Source organism: Aquarana catesbeiana, linkage group LG03, assembly GCF_042186555.1.
Source record: "Aquarana catesbeiana isolate 2022-GZ linkage group LG03, ASM4218655v1, whole genome shotgun sequence".
Classification (NCBI taxonomy): Eukaryota; Metazoa; Chordata; class Amphibia; order Anura; family Ranidae; genus Aquarana; species Aquarana catesbeiana.
This window is the reverse complement of record NC_133326.1, coordinates 16571022-16589398: the sequence shown is the minus strand read 5'-3', so window position 1 is coordinate 16589398 and position 18377 is coordinate 16571022. Positions and strand designations below refer to the sequence as shown.

Sequence of the window (18377 nt, the reverse complement as noted above, 5' to 3'; positions counted from 1 at the left end):
ATTTGAAATTTGAATTTCAGAAGATGGTTATACTCTATTTTATTCTATTCTTTTTATTCTATTCCTTTATTTTCTATTCTATTTTGTTCTTTTTAACGCTATTCTTTTATTTCATATTCTATTTTTTTTTCTATTCTTTTATTTTGTATTCTGATCTGTTTTATGCTATTATTTTATTTTCTATTATATTCATTTCTTTTCTATTTTATTATAGTCTTTTCTATTCTATTCCTTTATTTTCTATTCTATTTTATTCTATTTGGAAAATAAAATAGCATAGAATCAAATCAAATTCGAAAACAATTAAAAAAATGGTTTGAATTAGATTCAAAACCGCTTCGAATTTGATAAGAAAACTATCCAAATTCGTTACTTTGAATTAATTTAAATTCATTACTATTGTAATTCGGAAATTCGGATACATCCGGGTTTCCAAACAACAAGAAATGAGTCCGAAATTTTGTTTCGGAACGAAACGAACCGCACGTGTCTACTGTACTGCCATCATTAATATTATATATTTACAGTAATATCTACTGACCTTGGCGGACATGTGATACCAGTTTTCATGTGTGCAGGTATGTGCATGAGATATTTTTATGTTAATGATCTGATAAGTTAACAGACGTCAGGCCATGGAAAGACGATCAATGAGAAGACACATTATTCAATGTCACACAATGAATTGATTGACAATAATTCGGCCAAAATCTGCTTTTAGTGATCCCATTCATTCGTATTTATTCCCTGCATCGAATAATAAAGAGTATAAACAATATTCAGACTGATTAATCAAATGATTATTAAAACACTGATAATGCCTTTAAAACGTATTTATTGTTTGACCTTTGGTGGATGCAGGCCACTGTTTTATTGGGAATGTGGCCATTCGCCTAAGTTGAGCATGATTTTTCCAGTTAGGGGTAGAAGTCCTACCAAATAACAAAAGACTGCAGTCCAATAGGCATTAAAAAATTGAAAAAAAAAAAAAAAACACTTACACTAGGAGATTTCTGTAACAGAGAAAAGGATGCTCATTAAATATACAAACCTCAATAAAAACGGAAGGGTGCTAATGGTCTAGAACTTAAAAAATAAAACAAGGTTTTGTAGAGGTCGTGAGGCACTCACAGAGTGCATACAAATGGGAACATTAACACAGAAGGGTATTGTGTAGCACCGTCCATAAGTCTCGAGTTGTCATGCAGTATTAAAAAAAAGGAGTACCAAGCCTGTGACCAATCAGAGGGCTGAAATTGTAAAACCCAGGTGACATCATAATGCTGCTAATGGTCAGTCATTATGAATATAATGGGAGCTTCTATTGCCCTCAACCACATAATAAATCCCTGGACATAGCAAAAAAAAAAGGAATGTGAAGAAGCCTAGGGCAGTGAACGGACATAGGACCTCCAGGCTAATGTGTGACGTAACCTCAGAATCAAAGCTTCAAACAAACAGAGGATATGTCCAATGGTTATTTAGGCCAGTGAGGCATTGGTCTTTGCAGTGGTGTGGCCACAATGCTCTAGTAGGTTTACTCTGTATACAATTCATAGAGCACTGTCAGTGCATTCCAGGAAATACATTACATAGAACTGTGTTTTTTATTTTATTTTTTTGCACCTGAAGTGCATAAAGGCAACTTGTTTGGTGATTTCAGCCTGACCTAAATGCGCTGGAGAACTCTAGCCTCACACAAGGGTCGCACTGTCCATTCCTTCAAAAGTAATACTGAATAGTCTTCCATTATAAGTGGTTTAAAGTTAAAGTGGTTGTAAACCTCCAGGATGAAAAACGAACAAGGCATATCCTTCCATAGTGTGTATTTGCCTCTATCCAAAGCACATTTTAGTTTAGGTTGGGGTACCTTAATGGATGCCTTAAAGTGGTTACAGTTATTTACCATCTGCCCACAAGGCTTGGAAGGGCCTAGGGCTAGCAACTGCTGTCCTAAAAGACGTGCCTCCACACAATCCATGTGTTTCAGAAGGATGAGCGTTTTCTAGTTGGAAGACATTCAACAAGCAAAGCCCTAATCATTTCAATGGCCCCTGTTCACATCTGAGCATGAAGAGAGGCCATTAAAATGAATGGGATTTAGCCTGTAGAGCATCTTTTGAGCTACAAAACGCTCAGGTGTGAATGTAGTGGAGGCCACCTGAAGCCAACCTATCCATAGGACCATATGTGGAGGCCCTAAAGTGGTTTCAATTATTTACCATCTGCCCACAAGGCTAGGAAAGGCCTGGGGCTATCAACTCCTTTGCTAAGAGAGGTGCCTCCACACAATCCATGTGTTTAAGAAGGTTGAGCGTTTTGTAGCTCGAAGCCCAAAGATGCTCAGCAAGCAAAATCCCATTCATTCCATTCACTTCAATGGCCCCTGTTCACATCTGAGTGTGAACAGGAGCCATTGAAATGAATGGGATTTTACTTGTTGAGTGTATTTAAGCTTCAAGCTACAAAACTCTCAGGTGTGATTGTAGTGGAGGTCATCTGAAGCCAACCTATCCATAGGACCATATGTGGAGGCCCTAAAGTGGTTTCAATTATTAACCATCTGCCCACAAGGCTAGGAAGGGCCTGGGGCTATCAACTCCTATGCTAAGAGAGGTGCCTCCACACAATCCATGTGTTTAAGAAGGTTGACCGTTTTGTAGCTCGAAGCCCAAAGACGCTCAGCAAGCAAAATCCCATTCATTCCATTCACTTCAATGGCCCCGGTTCACATCTGAGTGTGAACCAGGGCCATTGAAATGAATGGGATTTTACTTGTTGAGCATATATTAAGCTTCAAGCTACAAAACTCTCAGGTGTGATTGTAGTGGAGGTCATCTGAAGCCAACCTATCCATAGGACCATATGTGGAGGCCCTGAAGTGGTTTCAATCATTAACCATCTGCCCACAAGGCTAGGAATGGCCTGGGACTTCTAACTCCTGTGCTAAGAGAGATGCCTCCACATAATCCATGTGTTTAAGGTTTTAAATTACACTTAGTGAGTGGAGGCCATCTGCAGTCAACTTATCCATAGGATCGTATGTGGAGGCCTGAATGAATATAAAACACGATAGCATCACCAAAAGTGCATGATGATATCATTACACTACCCACGTGGTGTATTAATCTTGCATTCAGGCCCAGATCATGAATAGTATACTCCTGGCTCATAGTACCAGTATGTGGAATTTGGCTCTGAGGTGAACCTGTACAGACAAACCTGCTATTCCTGTTGCCCTTTGCCACTCTGGGTAGTCAAGGAGTTCCAAACCCCTGGCCACCAGGTAAGCCTCTCTCTCCTGGTTAACATACGTTATCAGTATTTATTATGAGAAGACTTCCTTGTGACTAGTACTTTGCCAACCACAGAAGGTAGTCCAGCTCCTCCTTTGACTTCCCAGCACAGCTATGGTGACAGAGAGTGCTGCATTAATCAATACCGAAGCCCATGGAGGAGAATGTCTTGGCAACAGACTAGCATAAAACCCTTTTAATTTCAGGAACCTTGGCAACAACTGTCTGATGCAAGTTCTCAACCTTTCTTCATCAATGGTATTGCAGACAGGATTTAGGGTTTTCAATGTGTTCTCATGGTGTCCTATTCACTTATAACAGGATTATTCCACCGCACCAATGACCTCCATAAACCCGGATCTTACCAGTAGAGTGCATGTCAGATCAATCTGGATCTGTGTTATATTCCAAGTTCTTCCAAAGCATCTTGAAGCATCATCCAAATATAAATAAATGACATCTTATAATGGCTTTCAACTATTGTAAGCATTTCGACCCATCTCAAGTCGTTTTTGGTGGCTTATATAAAGTGTACAGGGTTAAAACAATCCTGCAACAAGTGGTTCTTATGAATGCATTTATTAACATTTGGATGCTGCTGCTGCTGCTACTATTCCTTTTCATGATCACTATTTCTAGTTGTTCCCCCCTCTCATGTCGTGCTTGCCCATTGTGATACTCAATGCTTTATAAGGCTGTTTTTTAAAGTCATATAAGTCAGAGCAAGTTGTAGTTGCACAAAATGGCTGAATAGTCAAAGTGTTGCTTAGATTTTCGAATTGTCCACACCGTAACACCTGCACTGGAAGGACACCCCCTTACAGCGATGAGTCCTACCAGAAAAATGCATCTGACCAAAAAAAAAAAAAAAACATTAGATCTGGTGTGTGGATCTTCTTTAGTTCTCCAGGTTCCAGTTCAGTGCACAGTCTCCTCTGAGTTCATTACGTGCGGTAGGACCGGTGTATTGCTTAGTGGCAATTCTTGCTGAGCTCTTAAAGATAGGGGCACATCTTCTGAACATGAATCCCCACCATCTACAGTGAAAGGAGAGCCAGTGACAGTTTGATTGTCCTGAGAGTCCCCACTCCTGGAGGAGATACCATTGGCAAGGTGTGGGGTCTTTGTGGCCACGATGTTTAATGTGTGTTCTGTACTGATGGCCACCAGTGGCTGATTGCTCCAGTCTTGGCTCTCGCTTTTAGTGGCCAATGGCTGTGTGTGAGGGTTAGAGGTTGGAGTCAAACACTCAGTGGGGCCTTTGTCATGATCCAAACTAATTTCTTCTTCCTCTTCTTCTGAGTCCAGCCCAGCACAGCGTCCGCTACGCTCGGAGGCGGAGAAGTCAGAGTGTACAATGACATCTGCCTCCACTTGGTTCTGAGATGGGTTTCGATGATTCCTTCCAACATCCACCTAATGACATTTAAAAAAAATATTACTAAACAGGATTTTGTCATTTGAAAGAGATTACATCTTAATAAAGGGTCTACCCTAAAATATATGAGGGCTGTACCGAAACAAATGCAAAAGTGGTCGCAACGTGACGTACCGCCAGTATATCGCTGGACTTCAAGTGGTTATACCAGGATGATGCCTGCAGATGCATCATCCCGGTACCGTTTTTTTGAGCCGACAGCTCTCTTGTAAAAGCAACTCTAACTGCTGTATCATTTTTACAAGCAGCGGGAGGGGACGTCCCCTCCCACCACCTTCCGCAGCTTCATCGGGCTGTCCTGTCCCACCAGGACATCCAATCGAACAGCCGGCGCTTCCACCCGCTGATCATAGAGGTGAACAAAGACAAGAACCACTCTGTTCGTCACTATGATATAGGGAAAGAAACAAGAGGTGTGCCGCTCCTGGTTAGATAAATATGCTGATTGGACTCCACTCATGGGTGCTTTTTGGGTGGCGGGGTGGTGGGGCGGCAAACTAACATCCCCCGCTGTTTGTAATTAGAGGCTATCTCATACAAATAGCGTCTCAAATTAAAAAAAACACTCTAACTCATTAATAAGGGACAAAGAACGGAAATTGACTGACCTGCTGACCCAGCACAAACAACGCCCCGACCTAGACCTTAGAGACTAAATACATTCCGCTTGGTTAGAATCAAACTTTTGTTTGACTACTGAAGCAGAAAAAAGCCTTAGGTGGACCCAGGCTTCCTTCTACATGTTGAATGATAAGCCAGGTACTATGCTGGCTTGCAGACTTACACCTTGGATTCGTCGAACTGTACTCCCTAAACTTAGACAGCCTAATGGAAACTTGACGCAGAACCGGCAGATGTCCCTCACTGCCTGTAGACCTCCTGATGTGGCTTCCAACAAGAGAATGTCGGGCTATTTTGAGTCCTTCTTTATCCCACTCCCTGCGTCTCTGGGACAAGGTATGCAAAATATGCCCGCTGAAATCTCCTCATTCCCCTGTGGCCCCTATACTCAATAACCCACACTTTCCTCCAGAACAGAATCCCCAACAATTTACATGGTGGGTTAACAAAGGACTTTACAGGATAGCACACTTCATAGGTCACGAAAGAATCAGGCAACAGGCTTATTTCTGAGAGATGTTACAGATGCCCCAGACAGAATCTTTCCGTCCAATTACTCATTTTATAAAATCCCTGGGTACTGATCTGATAGACATAACCCCTAACACCTTGTTTGAAAATAAATGCTTATGCAGACCTGAGTCACGTGGGGGGGGATCTTGGAGCGCTATGCCCTCTTTAACAATCAACAGACTAAACCTTCATACCAAACAGCATGGGAATCAGAGCTAGGCAAGACCATAGAAGAGGAGGTGGTTTGGGGGCAGTGGTCGACCATGGTGCACAAGGGAATACTCAATACTTCCTTGGTGGAAGGGAATTACAAGGTGCTGTCCAGGTGGTACCTGGTTCCGGCAAGTCTGGCGAGATTGTACCCCGGCACTTCACCCATTTGCTTCAGAGGATGCGGCCAAGAGGGTACTATGTTCCATGTCTGGTGGTCCCGTCCCAAGGTCCAGCGCTTTTGGATCAGAATATTCACTCTTGTCTATTCAGTGACAGGATAAAAATCTACCTAAAAATCACTAAGATGGCACTGTTCGTGGACCTACTGGACGAGATCCCTAGAAGTCTCCGAACTCTCATCTTCTTTATTTTTTCAGCAGCTACAATTACAATAGCACGAGCATGGAAAACCCCAGTGGTCGGTCTTGCACTAGCAGAGCAGAAACTTTCTTGGATCATGGTCAATGAAAAATTCACCAGCATCCTTAGAGACAGACAAGCCCAGATTTGACAGGGTTTGGTCCCCCTGGATAAAGTACTTCCAAGTTCCATAATCTCCAGAACTGGACACTGGAGGGCCCAGGCCAAGAGCAATGACTCCTGCTTTGGATCTCTGACCTTTTACTCTTCTACTTTTCTCTCCTTCTCTCCCCCCTCTTTCTTATCTTATTTTCATTATTTTTATTATATTTTATTTTTAATTTTTTCTCTTTCCCTCTTCCTTTCTCTTTTATGTTCAATGATTTACCTTATGGATACAAATGGAGAGTCCTGGAGTCCCTCATTTTTCGACACCAATGTGGGAGCTATATAAAATAACTCTAATTACCTGATCAACTTTGGTGATAAGGGACCCCGATCTTGAGCTATGTTAAAGACGCTACTGCTTGATCTAACGTTGCCAAGAAATTATAATTATTCCGTTCAGGCCCAAGCGGCAGTAGCCTAACTCAACTGTAATTACCATTTTAATTGTTATTACATTACAGCCATATATATCAGACACTTGGTCACCTTTTTGAGAGTGCATGTATTTTTCTGTACTGATATACTATTTGTATCCTAAGAAATTTGTTAAACTTTTGGATAAAAACCTTTTGGAAACAAAAAAAAAAAAACAGCCCCTCCCCGTTGTAATTCATGCGCCGGTGTCCTGAAAGGGGCCAGATGCATGGATAGGGGAGGTGGCGCCCGTGCGCCCTTAATGGACGGGCCGCCCCTGCTGCCTCTGTTTCTGATTACGGTGGGTGTCGGCGGACATTGCCCCGCACCTGCTGATCAGCTTCTGCTGTGAGTAATCACAGCAGGAGGAGCCCGTTTGTGCGCCCCCCCCAGGCAGAAGTGCAGAATCGCTTATATATAGGTGATTCTGCACAGAACGGCCACCCTGTAGCAGTAAATCTGCTATAGGGCGGTCTTTAAGTGGATAAATAGACCCCTTAGAGTTGGGACAGGACATAAAGAGGAGCAGGTCAATAAACAGTACCATATCTTCATCACATGGGCCGGCCAATTAAAAAGTAGGAAAGTGTAATGGTAAGAAACAGGTTAGGAAACCTTGTCGCAGTTTACCTTATGACTTTCATAGGAGATATCATGTAGGACCATCCGTATGCCTCCAGTGGTTAAGTGGTTTGCTGAACCATTTGCAGCATTGGTGAGCTCTCCGGGTATAGTTTCTGCATAACTGGTGATGTGGTTTGCCCAGTTCTGGGTGATCGACCCATTCCATGACGTCTGGATGACAAATGGATACGGAATTGTAAAAGACGAGAAGAGACGCAAAATGAAAAATTATTACTGATCACTTGTCTGGCCCAACAATCTCACTGTACTTAAAGAGGAGTTCCGCCCCCCACCCCCCGCAAAAAATGTAACCACGTCAGCCCTGGAAGATTTTCCCCCCTGATGACCAGGCCATTTTTTGCGATACCGTACTGCATCGCTTTAATTGACAACTGCGCATGCGACATTGCACCTAAACAAAATTGATGTCCTTTTTTTTCCCTCCAAATAGAGCTTTCTTTTGATGGTATTTGATCACCTCTGCGTTTTTTTTACATTTTTTTAATTAATTTTTTTTTTTTTGCGCTATAAACAAAAAAAGATGATTTTGAAGAAAAAAACAATATTTTTTACTTTTTGCTATAATAAATATCCCCCAAAAAATGTCTTCATCAGTTTAGGCCAATATGTATTCTTCTACATATTTTCGGTAAAAAAAAAAAAAAATCGCAATAAGCGTATATTGATTGGTTTGCGCAAAAGTTAAAGCGTCTACAAAATAGGGGATAGATTTATGGCATTTTTATTATAATTTTTTTTTTTTTTTACTAGTAATGGCGGTGGTTTAACGATTTTTGGCGGGACTGAGATATTGCGGAGGACAGATCGGACACTTTTTGGGACCAGTGACATTTATACAGCGATCAGTGCTATAAAAATGCACCAATTACTGTGTAAATGACACTGGCAGGGAAGGGGTTAACACTAGGGGGCGATCAAGGAGTTAAGTGTTCCCTGGGAGGTGTTTCTAACTGTGGGGGGAGGGGACTGACTGGGAGTACAGAGAGATCGCTGTTCCTAATCACCAAGAACAGCAGATCTCTCTCTACTCCCCTGTCAGAACGGGGATCTGTTTGTTCCGGCTCTCTGTGGAGTGATCGTGGGTAACCGGCAGACATCGCAGTCGCCAGCCCTACGCACCGGCTCCCACGCCGCGCAGTGGGCGCCTCTTCTATAGCGCTTAAAGGAGCCGACTTACACCTACGTTGATTTGCGAGAACGAGCCGACCTGCCGCAATATAATGACGGCAGCTGGTCGACAAGCGGTTAAAGTCAGCAGCTACAAATACTGCAGCTGCTGACTTTTAATATTAGGACACTTACCTGTCCTGGAATCCAGCGATGTCGGCACCTCAACCGATGTTTCCAACAGCTCTCGGGTGCTGCCGCCGCCATTGCCTATAAGGGTAACCATCAGTGAAGCCTTGCAGCTTCACAAGCCAGTTCCCTACTGCGCATGCACGAAGCCCGCTACGCTTTTCTGAATGGCCCGGCGGCGGAGGAAAGAGGAGGGGGGACGAACTTCTGAGTGAACGTGCCGCGGCGAGATCTCTCGGAAATGGGGACGGGTACCTGTCAAAAATAGGTGCCCCCCCTCCAAAAGGTGCCAAATGTGGCATCGGACTGGGGGAGAAGGCAGATAGGCGGAGCTTCCACTTTTGGGTGGAACTCCGCTTTAACCACATCCAGTCTGGGCCAATTCTGACATCCCTCGCCTACATGTAAAAAACATTAGGCATGTGCAATTCGTTTAGTTCCTAATTAGTTTTTTACCGAATTTTGACAAATTCGTTAATTCCGAATTTTCAAATTTTTCAATTTCCGAATTTTCAAATTCCGAATTTCCGGATTTTCGGAATTCGGAAATTCAAAAATCCGAAAATCTGAAAATCTGAAAAAAAGAAAGAAAATCAGTAAAATTTGAAATAATAACTAACTATTAAACTATAGGTATTGGAATTTCCTTTCAAATTTGGCTGTTTGTGAACGTAACGAGAACTAATTTATCCGAAGTTACGAATTATCTGAAATAACGAATGCCGCATCTAAACGAATGGAACGTAACGATCTAATAATAATAAATAACAATAATAATAATAAAACCTTTTTACTATTATTTATTATTAATTTGTTCCAATCCATTTGTTTAGATGCAGCATTCGTTATTTTGGATAATTTGTAACGTCAGCTACATTTGTATTCGTTACATTCACAAACAAAAAAATTAGTTTGTTTTCATTTTTGTTTCATTCATTATTTTGCTTTTTTCGAAATTTCGGAAATCCAGAAAACCAAAAATTCGGATTTTCGACTTCTGAATTTTCGAATTTCCGAATTTTGAATGTTCGAATTATTGGATTTCCGAATTTTTGAATTTCTGAATTTTCGGATTTTCAGAATTCGAAAATTCGGAAGTTCAAAAATTTGAAAATCCGAAAATTCAAAAATCTGAAAAAAAAGAAAGAAAATCAGTAAAATTCGAACTAATAACTAACTATTAAATTATAGGTATTGGAATCTCCTTTTCAAATTTGGCTGTTTGTGAATGTAACGAATACAAATTTATCTGAAGTTACGAATAATCCTAAATAACGAATGCCGCATCTAAACAAATGGAATGGAACAATTTAATAATAAATAATAATAATAAAAAGGTTTTATTATTGTTATTTATTATTATTGGATCGTTTCGTTCCATTCGTTTAGATACGATATTCGTTATTTCAGATAATTCATAACTTCAGATAAATTCGTATTTGTTACGTTCACTAACAGCCAAATTTGAAAGGAAATTCCAATACCTATAATTTAATAGTTAGTTATTATTTTGAATTTTACTGATTTTCTTTCTTTTTTTCAGATTTCTGAATTTCCGAAGAAAGCAAAAAAACGAATGAAAGGAAAACTAACAAATTTTTTTGTCTGTGCACATGTCTAAAAAACATTAAAAAAATATTTTTTTTTCTTTTGCTATAAAACTACTTAGAACCCCCAAACACCTCAAACCTTGGACTGTAAAGTTCCTTGAGGGCAGGTACAATTTGTAAATTGTTGGTGCTAAATACCGTATTTATCGGTGTATAACACGCACTTTTTTCCCCTTAAAATCAGGGGAAAATCGCGGGTGCGTGTTATACGCCGATCCCCTGCGATCCTGAGCTGCCAGATCTTCAAAATCGCCGACCGCGATTTGAAAATGGCGCCACCGGCGTCGAAATACACAGAGCCGGTCCTCAGCTCTTCTCGGCCACTTTCGGCTTCACTCGAGCGCCGCCCGAACCTAGCCGAGTGTACTCGGCTAAGTTCGGATGGCTCCGCTCGCAGTCACGCCCATCCCGGGCGGGACTACGAGTGGAGCCGAAAGTGAACGAGAGCCGCCAAGAAGAGCCGAGGACCGGCTCTGTGTATTTCGGCGCCGGCGGCGCCATTTTCAAATCGCGGTCGGCGATTTTGAAGCCCAGTATGGCAGGGGATCACAGGATCGAAGGCTGCACTGGGGCAAGGCTGCACTGGGGAAGGCTGCACTGGGGAAGGCTGCACTGACAAGGCTGCACTGACAAGGCTGCACTGACAAGGCTGCACTGGGGAAGGCTGCACTGGGGAAGGCTGCACTGGGGAAGGCTGCACTGAGAAAGCTGCAATGATGGGCATTTAAATGTAAGTTTTTTTCCCTTCAACTTCCCTCCTAAAAGTTTTTTTTCCTTAAAATTCCCTCCTAAACTTGGGGTGCGTGTTATACGCCAATAAATACGGTAAATACAACCTCAATTCCAAAAAGGTTTACATAATACAGAAGGCACTTTGCAAATCTCATAAACACAGATTATATTCACAATAGAAAACATATCAAAGGTTTAAACTGAGAAAATGGACCATTTGAAGACCAAAAAAATAGGTAATTTTGAAATTGATGGCAGCAACACATCTCAAAAAAGTTGGGACAAGAAAGCTGCCAAAGTAAGTGGTATTAACAAGGAAGAGCTGAAAGAACATTTTACAACTAATTAGGTTGATTGGCGACAGGTCAGTAACAGGATTGGGTATAAAAAGAGCATCTTGGAGAGTCGGAGTGTCTCAGAAGTAAAGATGGGCGGAGGTTCACCAATCTGTGAGAAGCTGCGTCTAAAAATTGTCTAACGATTTCAGAATAATGTTTCTCAATGTAAAATTGCAAAAACTATAAATATAGCATCATCTACAGTAATATTATAAGATCCAGAGAATCAGGCGAAATCTCTGTGTACAAGAGACCGATACACAATATTGGATGTCTGTGATCTTCGGGTCCTGCATAAAAACCAGGCATAATTCTGTGATGGACATCACTGCATGGGCTCAGGTACTCTTCCAAAAATCACTAGACATGTGCACTGCCGAAAAATTAGTTAGTTTTCGTTTCATTCGTTTTTTTGCATTTTTTTTTTTTGTTTTTCGGGTCATTCGTTAACCACTTCCGGACCGCCGCACGCCGATGTACGTCCAAACTTTGAAGGGGGATATCGTTGTTATGGCAGCAGCTAGCTGCCATAACCCCGGTATCCCCGTTTTCGTGCGGCGGTCCTCTTTCTGATAAAAGTGGTCCCTGCGGCGGATTCGCCACAATATCACTTTTATCGGTGGCGGGAGAGGGCAAACCCCCCCTCCCGCCGCGATCCGGTGCCCTCCGCCGCTTACCGGAGCCGTCGGTAGCGGCAGAGGCGATCGCGTCCATCTCCCTCCTGTGCCTGGAGATGAGTGAGGCTAAGATGGCGCCCACTCATCTCCATGATACTGCTAGACATCTTTTTTTCAACGTCATTTTTTTAAATGACTTTTTTTTTTTTGTTATTGCATTTTAGTGTAAATATGAGATGTGAGATCTTTTTGACCCCAGATCTCATAATTAAGAGGTCCTGTCATGCTTTTTTCTATTACAAGGGATGTTTACATTCCTTGAAATAGGAATAAAAGTGACACCATTTTTTTTTTTTTTTAACGGTGTAAAAATAAATAAAATAATGTAAAATAAATAATAATACATTTTTTTTTTTAAAAGCCCCCGTCCCGACGAGCTCGCGCGCAGAAGCGAACGCATACGCGAGTAGCGCCCGCATATGAAAACGGTGGTTAAACCACACATGTGAGGTATCGTCGCGATCAGTAGAGCGAGAGCAATAATTCTAGCCCTAGACCTCCTCTGTAATGCAAAACATGCAACCTGTAGAATTTTTTAAACGTCGCCTATGGAGATTTTTAAGAGTAAAAGTTTGATGCCATTCCACGAGCGGGCGCAATTTTGAAGCGTGACATGTTGGGTATCAATTTACTTGGCGTAACATTATATTTCACAATATAAAAAAAAATTGGGCTAACTTTACTGTTGTCTTATTTTTTTATTCAAAAAAGTGAATTTTTTCCAAAAAAAAGTGCACTTATAAGACCGTTGCGCACGGTGCAAAAAAAAGTATTGCAACAACCGCCATTTTATTCTCTAGGGTGTTAGAAAAAATACATATATAATGTTTGGGGGTTCTAAGTAATTTTTTAGCAAAAAAAACTGTTTTAAACTTGTAAACACCTAAAATCCAAAACGAGGCTGGTCCTTAAGTGGTTAAGATCGCAATTTGTACATTTCTGGATCCTGTTCAGTATGTCTTCTCTGGATGACAGAGCTTTACCTTGTATTTTTGGATGGCACGGCGAACTGTGCTCACCGACAGTGATTTTTAGACACGTGCAATTCGTTTCGTTCCAAATTCGTTTTTTTTAACGAATTTCGACAAATTCGTTCATTTGGAAATATCCAAACTAACGAAATCCCGTTTAACAAATTTTTCCGAATATTCGTAAATTCGAAAATTGGAAAATCCAAAAGAAAGTCAGAAAATTTGAAAGAATAAATAACTAACTAATAATAACTAACTATTAAATTATAGGTATTGGAATTTCCTTTCAAATTTGACTATTAGTGATGAATATGATTTTAATCCGAAGTTATGAATTATCCAAAATAACGAATGCCGCATCTAAACAAATGGAGCAGAACAGATTAATAATAAATAATAATAAAAAGTTTTTATTATTGTTATTTATTATTAATTTGTTACGTTCCATTCGTTTATATACAGCATTCGTCATTTCGGATAATTCAGATAAATTGCCGAAAAATGTGTTCGTTTTCAGGTCATTCGTAATGTCGCAATTCGTAAATTCATAAATTCGAAAAAAAGAGAGAAAGTTCGAAAGAATAACTAACTATTAAATTATAGGTATTGGAATTTCCTTTCAAATTTGGCTGTTAGTGAACGTAACGAATATGAATTTATCCGAAGTTACAAATTATCCGAAATAACGAATGCCGCATCTAAACAAATGGATCTAAACAAATGGAACGGAACAAATTTATAATAAATAATAATAATAAAAAGTTTTTTTGTTATCATTATTGTTATTCATTATTAATTAGCTACGTTCCATTCGTTTCGATCCATTTGTTTAGATGCGGCATTCGTTTGTAACTTTGGATAAATTTGTATTCGTTACGTTCACTAACAACCAAATTTGAAAGGAAATTCCAATACCTATAAATTAATAGTTAGTAATAGTTAAGTTATTATTAGTTAGTCATCAGGTTTTCGAATTTTTGGGTTTTTTCGAATATTCGAATTTAGAATTTCTAAATTTATGAATTTATGAATTTTCGATTGTACGAATTTTTGAATATTCAAACTTACGAATATTCAGAAAAATTCGTTAAATGGGTTTTCGTTAGTTCTGATATTTTCGAATCAACTAACATATCAAAATTCGTTAAAAAAACAAGTTCGGAGCTAAATGAATTGCACATGTCTAAAAATCACTGTCGGTGAGCGCAGTTCGTCGTGCCATCCAAAAATACAAAGGTAAAAGCTCTGTCATCTAGAGAAGACATACAGTAACTGAACATGATCCAGAAATGGCACCGTCTTCTCTGGGCCAAAGCTCATTTAAAATGGTCTGTTGCAAAGTGGAAAACTGTCCCAACTTTTTTGAGAGGTGTTGCTGCCATCAATTTCTAAATTACCTTATTTTATTCTTAAAATTGTACATTTTCTCTGTTTTGCACATTTGATATGTTTTCTATTGTGAATAAAATATGTTTTTATGAGATTTGCAGATCATTGCATTCTGTTTTTATTAAGTGATTTTTTTTTTTTTTTACACCACAACCCAACTTTTTTGGAATTGGGGCTGTAATATAATTCTGTCATTGCACATAATAAAAACGTTTTTATTTCCACTTGACCTTCACATCACACACACACCTTCATCTTCAGCGGGTTCTTGTCCTCTGATGGTGGGTTGGAGACGAGGCCTCCTATGAGCTCCGTGACCTCTGGGATTGGAAGGGAGGAGGGGGTCTCTTCTTGTCGAGGAGGCATCAAGGTCTCCAGCTCATGGGAGTCCTGGCAGTGGCTTTGGGAACAGGACCCTTGTCTAGCCCTCTGAAAGGAAGAGGGACCTCTGCTGGAACGGGGCACCAATTCAGATCCGGAATCCCTACGAAAGCAGAAATGCCCATCGAATAAGAAGAACATATAGGCTACAAGATGTTGGGTGAATGGGGAAAACATCATGTCAAACAATCTTCCTACACTCACTAAGATATTTGTTGTTTCATATTTTTTTTACTTCAGGCTCCATCAGAAAAAAAAATTAAAAGTCAGCAGCTACAAATACTGTAGCTGACTTTTAACCACTTGCTTACTGGGCACTTAAACCCCCCTCCTATCCAGACTCATTTTCAGCTTTCAGCTGTGACGCAGTTTGAATGACAATTGCGCGGTCATACAACACTGTACCCAAATGAGGTTTTTAACATTTTTTTCCCACAAATAGAGCTTTCTTTTGATGGTATTTGATCACCTCTGCAGTTTTTATTTTTTGTTAAAAAAATGTAAAAAGAATGAATTAAAAAAAATATATATATATATTTTTTTTATATTTTGTTATAAAAAAATTAAAACAGGTAATTTTTCTCCTTCATTGATGTACGCTGATGAGGCGGCACTGATGGGCACTGATAGGCGGCAGTGATGGGCACTGATGGGTGGCAGTGATGGGCACTGATGGGTGGCAATAATGGGCACTGATCAGTTACACTGATAAGCAGCACTGCTAGGTGGCACTGATTGGCACTACTGGTGGGCATTGATAGCTAGCACTTGTGGGCACTGTTAGGTGGCACTTTGGGCACTGTTAGGTGGCACTGTTAGCTGGCAAAGATGAGGCAGATGTGCCTCTTCCACTTCGGGACCTTTGTCCCTCTCATCTGAGCCGGTGATTGGCTTTTTGACGTCATATAACGGCCTCCCGGGAATTCAGGTCCGCGCTGTGGCCGTCATTCTGCCATAGCGCGGATGTCAAGTGGTTAATATTAGGGCACTTACCTGTCCAGGTATTCAGCGGTGTCCTCACCCACACCAATTTTTTCATTGGCTCTCGGGTACTGCCACTGCCATTTTGGCTAAGGGAAACTGGCAGTGAAGCCTTGCAGCTCCACAGCGGGCTCCCTACTGCACATGTGCGAAGCATGCTGCGCTTTGTGAATGGCCCTGTGGCGGGGAAATAGGAAGGGGGGGGGACGTCCAGCTGAATTCAATATGGCGAAGTCAGCAGGGAGCGGGTACCTGTCAAAGCCCCCCCAACCCCGAATGGTGCCAAATGTGGCAGCGGAGGTTCCCCTTTTGGGTGGAGCGCCACTTTAAAGAGTGACTCCATTTTTGATGAGCAAAAACATTCCCCTCTCGGTAAACTATGTAAATTGCAGAGATTTTAAAAACTTTGTAGCAGATTCCTACCTTTTTCTGCTCAGAAGAAATAGCTGTTTGTTTCACCAGACTGATTCTGAATGGAAGGATCTGGTTTAATATAAATCCCCTGGTGCACTCTCAGTGTTCTAATGCGGAAAGTTGCAGTGTCTGCATCCCCTTAGAAGGAATGAACCCTTTGGAAAGTATTTCACCAAAGCTGAAATTCCTATTGCAGAGGATGCCTAAAATCTGACTTGTATCTTAGTGCAGACTGATGGAGAAATCAGTGAACCAATCACACGAGCAAGAAATAAAATTTCTGTGGGCATTCTGCACAGCAGCTGTCTATAGAAGGCCTCCGGGTGGCCATATTGCACTGAATTTTACAGAAAATGACAGCAGCTGCAGATTGAAAAGGAAAGGTCATTTTAACCAGCTGCAGACTCTGGGCATGCTGGACACGCCCAAATAAATGTAATCATTGTACACAGGGCGTGTCTAGTGCGTCCAGTCCTTTTGCCCTGCTGCCAGAATCCCCCCTGCCCCAGTACACAGCAATTCAGCTCTGATTACTCACAGCTGCATTGCCGAGTATACAGAGGAGGTCCCGGCAGCAGGAGCAGTAAAAAAAAAAAAAAAAAGCAGTCTGGCAATGTTTATCAACAACACTGCTCAGCCAAGAATACAGAAAGCTACAATGAAACACTGTTTCATTTTGTATCTTTCTGTTTATTCATCTGCAGATCAAAGGGATGAACCTCGATCTGCAGATGAAGTCAGTTAAAGCAACTTGACAAGTAAAAAAAAAATTTTTTTTAACCACTTTAGCTTCAGAAGAATTACCCCCCTCCCCCCTTCATAACCAGGCCATTTTTTGCGATACGGCACTGCGTTATTTTAACTGACAATGGCACGGTCGTGTGACGCTGTACCCAAAAAAAAAATTTGTTTTCCCACAAATAGAGCTTTCTTTTTGGTGGTATTTGATCACCTATGAGGTTTTTATATTTTGTACTATAAACAAAAAAAGGCCGGCAATTTTGGGGAAAAAATTATATTTTTTTTAAATTTCTGCTATAAGGCTGGGTTCACACCATTGCGAATTAGATATGGCTTCTCCGCATCCAATTCGAAATAGCAGGAGATTTTGACTGTCTCCCTATGGAGTCGGTTCACATATCTCTGCAGCAGGTCTGGCGCGTTTCGCACAAAAACGCTGTGTGTGTTTTGGTCCGTTTCAGGTCCGAATTCAGCCCAAAATTCGGACTGAAATCGGACATGAAACAGTGAACCAGGACGCACCGGACCCCTGCTGTGAGCAGCACGAGGCTAATATGTGAACTGAGCCAAATACATATCCAATAAAAAAAATTTCTTCATCAATTTAGGACAATACGTATTCTGCTACATATTTTTGGTAAAAAAAAAAAAAAAAAGTCCCAATAAGCGTATATTGATTGGTTTGCGCAAAAGTTATAGCAACTACAAACTATGGGATAGATTTATGAAATTTTTATTTATTTATTTATACTAGTAGTGGCGGCGATCAGCAACTTATGACGGGACTGCGACATTGCGGCGGACAAATCGGTCGCCTACCTGACACTTTTAAATTTTTTTTTGTGGACCAGTGACACTAATACAGTGATCAGTGCTAAAAAAATATGCACTGTCACTGTACTAATGACACTGGCTTGGAAGGGGTTAACATCAGAGGAGATCAAAAATTCAGGAGATTAAATGTGTTCCTAGGGAGTGCTTGCTAACTGTGTGGGGGAGGTGCTTTTACTGTGGGAAGGCGGAGATCTGTGTTCCTGCTTAGCAGAAACACGAGATCACTACCTTCCCTACTGACAGAACGGCGATCTGCCTTGTTTACATACCTCCGTTTTGCCTGTCTCTCGGAAACGATCGGCGGGTCCAGGCAGACATCGAGTCCCCAGGACCCACTTATTGGCT

The 18377-nt window shown here is 40.9% G+C and overlaps 1 protein-coding gene across 1 annotated transcript in view; it reads right to left on the bottom strand.

Annotated features, from left to right (window-relative positions):
- Window positions 1-715: 715 nt before the first annotated feature.
- The window catches only part of IGDCC4 (immunoglobulin superfamily DCC subclass member 4), a 147903-nt gene continuing 130241 nt past the window's right edge, over window positions 716-18377 (bottom strand). The window contains exons 18-20 of the mRNA XM_073618324.1: window positions 14931-15165; window positions 7654-7818; window positions 716-4712 (exon numbers count right to left, since the gene is read on the bottom strand). Coding sequence (XP_073474425.1) covers window positions 4215-4712; window positions 7654-7818; window positions 14931-15165 — 898 coding nt within the window. The 3' untranslated portion in view covers window positions 716-4214. The remainder of the gene's footprint in view (window positions 4713-7653; window positions 7819-14930; window positions 15166-18377) is intronic.